Source organism: Antedon mediterranea, chromosome 7, assembly GCF_964355755.1.
Source record: "Antedon mediterranea chromosome 7, ecAntMedi1.1, whole genome shotgun sequence".
In the NCBI taxonomy this organism is placed as follows: domain Eukaryota; kingdom Metazoa; phylum Echinodermata; class Crinoidea; order Comatulida; family Antedonidae; genus Antedon; species Antedon mediterranea.
Window position 1 is genome coordinate 1,491,739 of NC_092676.1, and position 9,697 is coordinate 1,501,435.

Below are 9,697 nucleotides of genomic sequence, written 5' to 3' on the forward strand. Positions count from 1 at the left end.
ACACAAACTTTTCGTGGCATAAATGTCAAAAGCGTATAGCAACTTACTTATGCTGATAAGTACTGATGGTGATATGAGTTGAGTGAGGGCAGTGTTCAGGTGTATCAGCCTGATGAATTGTACCTCTCGGAAAATACATCAGGTCACCAGCCTAAAACAATAGAATTCCATTAAACTGTGCACAATCATATATCGTAAGACAACAGATCTAACTTATCTATTTTAAAAACACAAGGAAGATTTAACCTTAAAAATACGAAAAAAACGAAAATGAATTTCCCAAATTTGTGTATATTATTAATTAAATGGCATCTGCAAAATAGTATGAAAAACGAACCTTTAAAACAAAGTCATGCATGGGTTTGCCAAGAGTAGCTGGGTCCAAATCCCTGCTATAGTCTTGAGGCAGTCTGTCCTCTACAGGCAGTTCATACAAGCGCCAGTGCTTCTCTCCTTCCAATTGTAGTATGAAGACCTCGACATCATCGTAGTGAGGAGCTAAGCCTTGTGATCCTCCAGGAGTTATATACACATTGGAACCAACCAAGCATTGAAAATAACACTCCAATAAACAACAAATCTTCCAAAGTTTATCCTATGGGGGAAAAATATTTGAAACAATTAACTTATTTTGTATTTCTAAGCAACAAATGGAAACAAAATTTATTTATTCTTTGCTATATATGAATTAATTCACTATACTTCTCAAATGTTTTAAAATATACAAAGATAATAAACAAAGTCTTAAACTAGTCTCTTTGAGAGGTGACTGTAATTTGTCGCAATTCAGATTTGAACACAGGCCATGTGTTCAGTAGCCAAGCACCATCAAGCCACTCCAATGTTCCTAAGATAGAGTAGACAGTAGGAAATGCATGCATCTTGCATGGGTGCAATATTGTACATAGAAACATCTATGTAAAGTTTGGTTTCCACTAGGACCCAACACATAGGACAACAGTCCTTGCATTGTGTCCTAGTGGGAACCAAGATTAACATTGTACCTGAAAGCGTTGTGGTTGATGAAACTGAATAGTAGCACTCTTCTTCGCTATCAACTTCTCAAGATTCTTTATTTTAATAACGCCCTTATTATTCAAATTCTCACGATTCCCATTAACGTAACGACAAAAACTTAAATCTTGCACAAACTTTAAATTATTTTCCGTCACTAATCTTTTCAAGATATCAAGCGAAAAAAGTTGAGAATATTGGTTGGATATATCGGGGTCTTGTCTAGATATTATTAAAGGCTTTTTCTCCCAATAATCTGCAAAAAATTCACTTGGAGTGAGATTTGAACCAACAAGTAGAAACCTGAACACATCTTCTGAAGTTGTGTCAGATAAAGAATCATCAAAAAGACATCTTTTGCTAGTTATCATTTCAGAATCATCTTTATCATCATCTTTCCCTCTTCTTTTTCTTCCTTGTTTCCTTTTTGTTGCCTGCAAGAGAAAAAAATAAAAAAATTTTTTAATGAATGAAAGCTGATCTGTCTTATTTATTGGTGAATGTAGTAGCGTTGAGTGCAAGTGTGTTATCTCTCGCACCTGTTTCACACTAGCCTGTGTCCTAATTATTATTATTGCATATTATTAATATGAGTGTTCTATTAGTTAGCCTCTCTATGAACTTAGCTACCCTACGCCTAGTAGTAGAATAGAAATGCACCAATTTGTATTGGCCATCCCTCCGGAGCACCAATGCATGGCATATGGTGGACAAACGACTGATCATCAATCCTCTAGCTAGAATAATAGAAAAGCTTGGCCCCCTCTAGTCGGTGTCAGCCACACCGTTACTTACGGCCTACCATCTTATGATTATGAGCTAGCTAGACATATATACTACTATTTCTACCATTTCTTTAACATCTTCCTTGTTTCCTGACTTAGATTTTCTTTGCCGTTTATTCTCGGCCATGTTGGAATCCAAAAATTCTGTTTACCAAAACCATCGAAGCGTGAAAACATGTGCTTCACATTTAATTTATGTACGTCTGGACCTACCACAACTATGTTACTAAGATACAGACGCTTGTGGCGCCTGACAAAATCTTGTTTTTAATTTTGTGTTGTGATTTTTTGTTTTTTTTTCGATATTCATATAATAAAATTAAGTGGGTTTATTGAAGTAGCTTTTAGGCTCTTAGCTCAAGAGAGTGCAGCAGTGAGTACTAGTAAGACTAGTCGGGCACTAGCCATACCTAGCTAGCCTATTTTAGGCCTGGTCTAGCCTACCTAGCGTACTAGCCAGGCTAGTAATAGTTAGGCCTAGCCTAGCTAGTACTACCCTAGTACCTAGTCGTCCTAGGCTAGCCTAGGCCAAATAAGTACAAGGTAGGAGAGGGTCGGGACAGGAGGACATGGCGCCTTCCTTGCTTGCTTAGAAATAGAAGTAGATACTTCATCCATGGAGGTATCTCCACGCTTCACTGTTGTTATATATCGGCTTACATTTATTTACTCTGCTGGGCTGGGGTCCTAAGACAAATTTTGGATTATTTGATTTAGCTGTAATAAAATAGTAAATATTGATTGAAACATTTGACTTATTTACTTGTTTCCCGTACACTTGCGTCTACTTATTAAGTTTAAGTTTTCATCATAGTGTTTTAATTTGAAGGTGTGTTGAAACAGAATTAACTAGCCTCTAGGCCTAAATACATAGCATGGGGAAGAAAGGAAAGAAAAAAGATGGAAGTGGCAAGAAAAGTGGAAAGAAAAAGGGAGGAAAGAAAGGAAAAAAACCAAGTGAGCCTGAAATGACAATAAAGGAAGCAATATTGGCTTATCAGTAAGTTTGTTGAAACGACAATTAACTTAATTATAATTTAATAAATTGAAAATATATTAAAATGTGTGTACCTACCAACATGCTATACAAAATATAAATTATTTGTTTAATTTTACTAGAATAAATATAAAAGAGAAAAGCCTTGAAGAATTTATGTATGAAATTAAAGGATTGGAAGAACAGAACACAAGGCATAAAGAACGAGTAAGTATGCTGGACAGGTTCAAAGTACATGGAATGGCAAGTAGATTAAGTCTTGTACACAATGTACACTACAGTGTGTTCTGAGTTATGAGATGGTAACTGGTCTCAACAGAGCAGGGACTGTAGTTGTATCTGAAAAAAAAATACTATTCTAAATATTTCATGCTGAATTTATAATTAAAATGTTTTTATCTTACAGAACCAGCGTTTAAAAGAAGAACAACTTTACCACATTAAAACATTATTAAAAGAAGCGAAAGACGACGACAAAGATGTTGAGCAGAAATCTGTGATTAGCAAAGCAGAAGTCGAGACAACGATGAAAGAGAAATGGGCGATAGAAAAACAAGAACTTAAACATATCGAAGGTGTTTTCTTAGCAAATGATATTTCTAATATTTCGATTGTAGCTAATACAATTTGGCAATCGAAAGTAACCAGTGGTATTTAAACTGTTACATACTTGCAAGAAATGTTAACCTATGCAAACTGGGTCACACTCACAGCCAGCATTCAATTTTCTCCACCCATCCCCAATTCCCCAGCATAGATTGTCATATTTTATATAAATAATTATATTTAAAGCATCTTTGCCTCGTCTGTTTTTAACCTCTTGCTACGGCATTGGCAAAGCTAGATTTATGTTACCATCAATTTACCATAGTCTATAAAAGTATTTAATAATAACTATAAAATGTGTATATTACTTCTTAAAAATTTGATTTATTTCATTTTTCTCTCAGAAATTGAGCAGGAGATTGCAAAGAGAAAGCTTGAAGTTGAAGAAGCTAAAGGTCATGTGACTAAATGGCAGAACTACAAGGAAAAGGGAAGTCACGTGCACACCAAACAAATCATTGTTCTGGAACATGAACTTGGTGACATGCAAAACAGCTTCCTGGAAATGCAAGGTAATCCATATACCGTAGTCCTCCGGGTATAATCCCACCCCCCTTGTACGTGAAATTTGCCCGAATTTGGGAAGTGGGACTATACCCGGGGATTTCCCGGTGCATGAACTGAAAATGACAATATTTCTTCTGGCTACGATTTAGGCTATCTAAAGCTATATTCCGATGTAGGCCTAGACATTAGACTGCCAGGTCATCTAGGCCTAGGCGGCCTAATTGGTCTATGCCTACTGTATAGATTTTCTCCCAGATTTCTACTTAAAAAATACCCTAAAATGTGATCTGGGCCTGGCGACATAACTCATACAAGTTCTCCGTCTCTCCCGATTCCCCACGCTCGAGCTCTGTGCAAATCGCATGTTGTTGCATGGGACACGAACTACAGTACTGCTCCGGCCGGTATAGAGGGCGGTGTTTTTTTTATGGTAATCAAGCATGCAGTAGTGTAAACAAGGCATGCAGAATGTACACGGCGAGCGAGTGTGCGGCGAATGCATGATGTGCAGAACGCGAAGATCGGGGCGATGATATTAAGGTTGTATTCAATTTTACGACGGCCAATGTTTGATGAGTTTTAAGTCAGCCGAATTCAGAGAAATTACTCTATTTTTTGGTGAGAATTTCTTTAAAAAAAATCGACGTCGGCCAAGCTAGCTAGGCCTACCTCTTCTGTCCTAATGATAAATTATACACTGGGACTTTGCCCGGGGATATGCTTGCGTGCGAAGGTAATCGTAAAGTCGGGGGTGGGATTATACTCGAGGTGGGATTATACCCGAGGAACTACGGTACTATAAAGCACAGTTTACAAAAACTGTATGCCCAAAAGGCTTTTAGGCCAATATTTTTTTTTTCTTTTGTATTTTATGGTTTTTTGTTCTTTTTAAAGGGCATTTAGAGAAAACATTAGGTGTAGCAAAAGATGAAATTCGCAAATCAACTGAGCAACGGTTAGATGAGCAAAAGTACATTGCATCAGAGGTTAGTCATCTTTTTGGAAAAATTGTTATTGTTTTCTAATTTAAACAACACATCTGATAAGTGACAATTATAGCACCTTCTGTTGTTTGGAGGTGCTTATGTTTGTTATCAAAATGGTATAGCACCCTCTATTATAATAATACTAGGCAGTATGAAACTCAGGGCGCGTTTATACAACACGCTATTACACGCATATTCTACACGCCTACGAGAAGTGTGTTGTATAACAACAAAGAGATTCCGTGTAATGAGATTTTAATTGCAAAAAAGGCTACTTGGCTGAATCCTAAAATTTGGTGGATTCCCGGTCGCCGTTACCGTGTTGGAAGTGTCCTCAGGGTATATTTTGACCTCTCGTTAAACAGGTCGTAATATCAATCATGTCATGCGACGTCTAACAAGATTGGGCCCATTTATTGCTGCTTCGCTGCCAGCAATCATCCTCCTAGTCTTACGCCTAGCCTGGTAGGGCCAACTCGTAGTGGTAGTAGGCCTCTGTAGACTATCGTTTCCCACTCCAAACAGAATAAAAAATAACATCGCAAAAATGGCATCTTCTTCCATAGTGTATAGATGAAACAATGAAACCCTTAAAATAACTTTTATTAATTTAAATGAACCGAGAACAAAATAAACAACAATGCAAACGTGAACGAATACAATAATGAAAACGGTAAAAACCGCGCGAATACATCGGACAGCGAGGAGGCGACGATGATTTGTGGACAACCCAGCCAACAATTCAATTCAAGCGATCAACGATTTGACCTTTTATCCTAGCATGCACTGCGTGTTGATGAAACTTCCGGTACAACACGGTATCGTGATTTCTAGTATAACAGCAAACGTTAGGTGGGTTGACCTCGGTCCGAACAACACGCTAAAAATTAAAGCCGTGTTCAAATTTAGGGTGTTGTATAAACACGACCTAATTGACATCGTATATTTTAACATCATTTTTTAAATTATTTTTTTCAGAAAGCAATGACAACTTTAGATAAATTTAGCACACAAGAAGTAAAAGATAATGACTGGTTAAAAAGAGAGGTGAATTAATGGTTTATATTGTCAGTGTTTTTATAAAATGAATGATTACTTCAACAAAATAAATTAAAAATTTCACTAGCAGGGGATGTCGTGGACTACATCCAAGTGAATCAAGAAGCTAAACAATCTGCCTTGTATTTCAATCAAATAGCCAAAAAAAAAGTCTACTGTTGCGTTCTTGCAGCCGTCTTGTTCTGGTGACATATGGCCCTCATTGACAGATATTAGTATCACTGGTCAGTTGACTTCACTGCTGGTGTACTTGAGATCTACATTTTTACCATGTATACACTTTTATTCTAATTCTTTCTAGCATTTACTTTATATTTTTAAGGTGCACGGTACAAGGTAGCTCCCTCATAGCACCACCCTAAACACACCACAGTGTATTATTATGATATTCTTATTCTCTTCATAGACTCACATTCATAGAGAGGAAAAAAATTCTTTACAAGAGGAAGTTGAGCAGTTAGAACATGAAAACCTTGGTATTATGAGTGAACTGTTTGATTGTAAAGTGTCTGACCTCAAAATATCCAGGTGCACTACATATTTAAATATTAATATTAGCATAAACAGGTGTGCAATTTGATATATTAGATACACCACTAGGTATTAAAGTAACCAAATTATAAATTTTTTAAAACTTTTACTTTTCATTTGACAGAAACTTTTTCCTATCACAATATTCTGACGAAGATACACAACGTAAATTTGGACTTTTAGAAAATGATTTATCTCAAATTGAACCAACAAGTTCAAAGATTGTATCAGGTGTGTGCTTATTTTAATCAAATTTATAAATGCTATTTATATATTGTACATATAACTTTTAATAAAAAATAATATTGGCAGGGTAGCTATCATAGGATTTAGCTTATCATCTTAAATTGAGGTGCAATTTATTATTAGAAAAAGTACAATATTTTGAATTTACACTAAATAAAACGTTGGAAGATCCAAATTAGAATAAAGTTGTGTTTTTATCTTATTTATAAATAATGTGTATTCTCATACAGGTAGTAGGCCTCTCAGTGCAACCCAGAGGGCGGTAGAAGCCAAATTAGCTAGTTTGAAACTGCGTGAAGACGGTGCTTCCTCTGGTGCGGAGAGTGACCATCTGGATGATGACCCTACTGAATGTCTTCTGAGATATGAAGATGAAGAATTTGATGTAAGGAATAGCAATAACGATAATTAAATTGATTTATTTTACCAAAAAAAAAATGTGTCTTACATAAAGGGAGAATTGAATTACTTCCAGTTATGTCATAATGTCATATAAACTAACAAAAACAATTAAAAAGTGTCGCATCACTCTCATACGGTATACTGACAAGCATTCGGGGGAAATAAAAGGTTCCCCAGCTCCAATGGCGCGCTAGTATCAGTCGTGTGTTTTAGTAGATAGAGTAAACATTAGTGCTATTATAGATGTTACAAAGTTCGGATTTTTTTTCTTAATAGGAATACTTAAAACTCGGTCCTGTGGAGCTAAAGTTGTTGAGTATCAGTGGAGAACAGAAACCAATTCATCCTCCTAAGAAACTGTCAAATAAGGAAGTAGAAGCAAAGTTATCGGCACCTGATATTTGGCCAGTTACTGAAGACATGGTTAATAAGCTGGCTACTACATGATTACTTTTTATTATTAGGTTATATGCATGATATGCATATAACCTCTTGATTCTGTCAAAATCTTTATTTATTTATTTATTTATTTATTTATTCTTTCCTTAGCACTATTTTGTCCGTGCATTATCTTGGCATCAGTTTAATCTAGCTAAGTCAAGTTTTCAGAGTATATTCCTTATGGCCAGGAATCGATGTGGTTATATTTTCACGATGCGTAATCAAAAATTACGCGGTCTACGCGCGATTTTACGAAATCACGTTTGTAATCATATCTTCACAAGCATGAATCACAATTAAACAAAATTTGGTACTCATAAATTTCAGGTCATATTTCATCATATGGCAATACAATTACGTGCGTAGCGCATATAACGCTTGCGTACGCGCGCTTAAAATGTTCAAAATTGTCAAAATTTATTTTCGATGAAATTAGAGTACGTTTCAGGCAATTTTAAGCGTTTAAAAAATTGCCATGAGTGCGCAAATTTTTGCACGCGCACTGCGCGTTAAACGTTAATGCGCACTCTTTTTGCCCGATTTCTGTTTTACAATCTTTCTTTAATAATATCATCATATTTGATTCAGGTTTCAACTCGGAATTGCGTTATACGAGCACGTCAAAAGTGATTGGCTACGCACGTATAAGTTAACAAAATGGTGAAAATATGCTAAATTTTTAAATTAATATATATCGTCAGAATGCAGGGGAACACCTATTTTTTATTTCATTTTCTTGAAGTGTATGTATCATATGTATGATTTATTATCAAATTAAGAGAACCAAAGTTGATTAAGTCATCATTAATTGCATATTAAATTTAAAAAAAATAATTTCGACAATCAAACAAATTATGACATTTTCTTAGGCCAAAATAACAAACTTAACATTAACTTTCTTCCTTCAAAAGTTCATATATTAAAGTTAAAAGTATGTAGTTTGACAGTGCATCATTTGTTTACATTTTAAAGATGTCATCATAGTAAAAAATTATAATTCATTTCGGTATGTAATAATCTATTTGCATCAAAGTGGTTACTGCATAGTAAATACACGGAGGAATCTTTCTACAAATTTTAGTCAGTTGTGTATGGCTCGGTGGTCTGTGCTCGTGTCTATGGCATTCAAGGTACCGAGATCGAGTCTCACCTTGGGAAACGAAATAAGATTTTTTTTTTATTATCCGTATTGTTTGTTCAAATTTATTTCTTAGTGTATAGATTATACACATGATTTATAATGAAATCTAGATAAAAATTAACTTATGTCTTTATTATTATGTAACAACAAATGTGGTTTATGACATTATACGCATATGGATCTTTGATCGGATTGTGATACCGGCTATGGTGTTCGCGTTAGCAAGGTACTAGGTCCTATCATATATTATAAATAATTAAAGATTCTGAGAAAATCAATCAATCAATATATCTTTAAAAAATCAATTATCTTTATTTAAATCAATGCATATAACCTATAATTCGTCATAGTGACGAATTAAATCTAGTTAAATATTTAATTGTTTGATAATAAAAATAATGCACTGCCCTTGCAGCATTTATTTCGTTCAATAAAATAGAAAATTCTTTTCCATACACTACTGTATAACATCTAAAATATGTAAAGCAAAAACAACAAAGTTTACATACTATTCATTAATTAGTAATAAAAATCCATAAAATGTCTTACCAAGGACATATGCTAAGTGTACAGATTGCGATTCGAACTGCTGCCTCATAATCAAGACATCTGAACCGACTGGGCGACTTTAGCATGGTTCCTCATAATATTTAAGTATGTTAATGTATGTTAATGTATGTTAATGTATGTTGATTAATTCTGAAAATGAAAAGATAAATATTCCTTTAATGCAGAAATTCTTTTCAAATAAATTATTTATGAATTACCTGTTTTTTCCCTGTATTATTGTTTCCTATTTCAACTAAGGTACTAACTGCAACTAAAGCTCTGTCTACACTATCAAACTAGTTTGACCAAAAAAAGTGTGATGTGCCCAAATATGGTAGTGATATGACATCATGTCCATGTATGGGCACATCACATTTTTTGTTCACATAAAGTTTGATAGTGTAGATAGAGCTTTAGGTACAAATTGCAAATA

The 9,697-nt window shown here is 34.8% G+C and overlaps 2 protein-coding genes across 8 annotated transcripts in view; one reads left to right on the plus strand and one right to left on the minus strand.

The window, feature by feature from the left end:
- LOC140054857 (ribosomal oxygenase 2-like) overlaps positions 1-9,697 on the minus strand; it is a 72,899-nt gene that overhangs the window by 4,511 nt on the left and 58,691 nt on the right. For 3 of the 7 annotated variants that reach the window (XM_072099956.1, XM_072099957.1, XM_072099958.1), the window contains 3 exons: positions 1,005-1,448; positions 338-595; positions 48-151 (listed from right to left, as the gene is read on the minus strand). In XM_072099956.1, coding sequence (XP_071956057.1) covers positions 48-151; positions 338-595; positions 1,005-1,448 — 806 coding nt within the window. Of the gene's footprint in view, positions 1-47; positions 152-337; positions 596-1,004; positions 1,449-1,863; positions 2,233-9,264; positions 9,551-9,697 lie in introns of those variants that run through there. The other 4 variants (XM_072099953.1, XM_072099955.1, XM_072099954.1 and 1 more) reach the window with 3 other exon arrangements.
- On the plus strand, positions 2,056-9,272 carry LOC140054858 (coiled-coil domain-containing protein 83-like). The gene is made up of 12 exons (XM_072099959.1): positions 2,056-2,172; positions 2,629-2,799; positions 2,919-3,003; positions 3,203-3,371; positions 3,747-3,914; positions 4,804-4,895; positions 5,874-5,942; positions 6,361-6,482; positions 6,610-6,716; positions 6,962-7,116; positions 7,410-7,593; positions 9,083-9,272. Exons 2-11 carry the CDS (start codon positions 2,675-2,677, stop codon positions 7,578-7,580), a joined length of 1,263 nt encoding a protein of 420 aa, XP_071956060.1. The 5' UTR covers positions 2,056-2,172; positions 2,629-2,674; the 3' UTR covers positions 7,581-7,593; positions 9,083-9,272.

Excerpts from the sequence above, each read along its gene's own strand:
- LOC140054858 (XM_072099959.1), top strand. The coding sequence starts at position 2,675 with ATGGGGAAGAAAGGAAAGAAAAAAGATGGAAGTGGCAAGAAAAGTGGA. Across the intron at positions 2,800-2,918 it reads GAAGCAATATTGGCTTATCA|AATAAATATAAAAGAGAAAA; the intron begins GTAAGTTTGTTG and ends TAATTTTACTAG. Across the intron at positions 6,483-6,609 it reads TCTGACCTCAAAATATCCAG|AAACTTTTTCCTATCACAAT; the intron begins GTGCACTACATA and ends TTCATTTGACAG.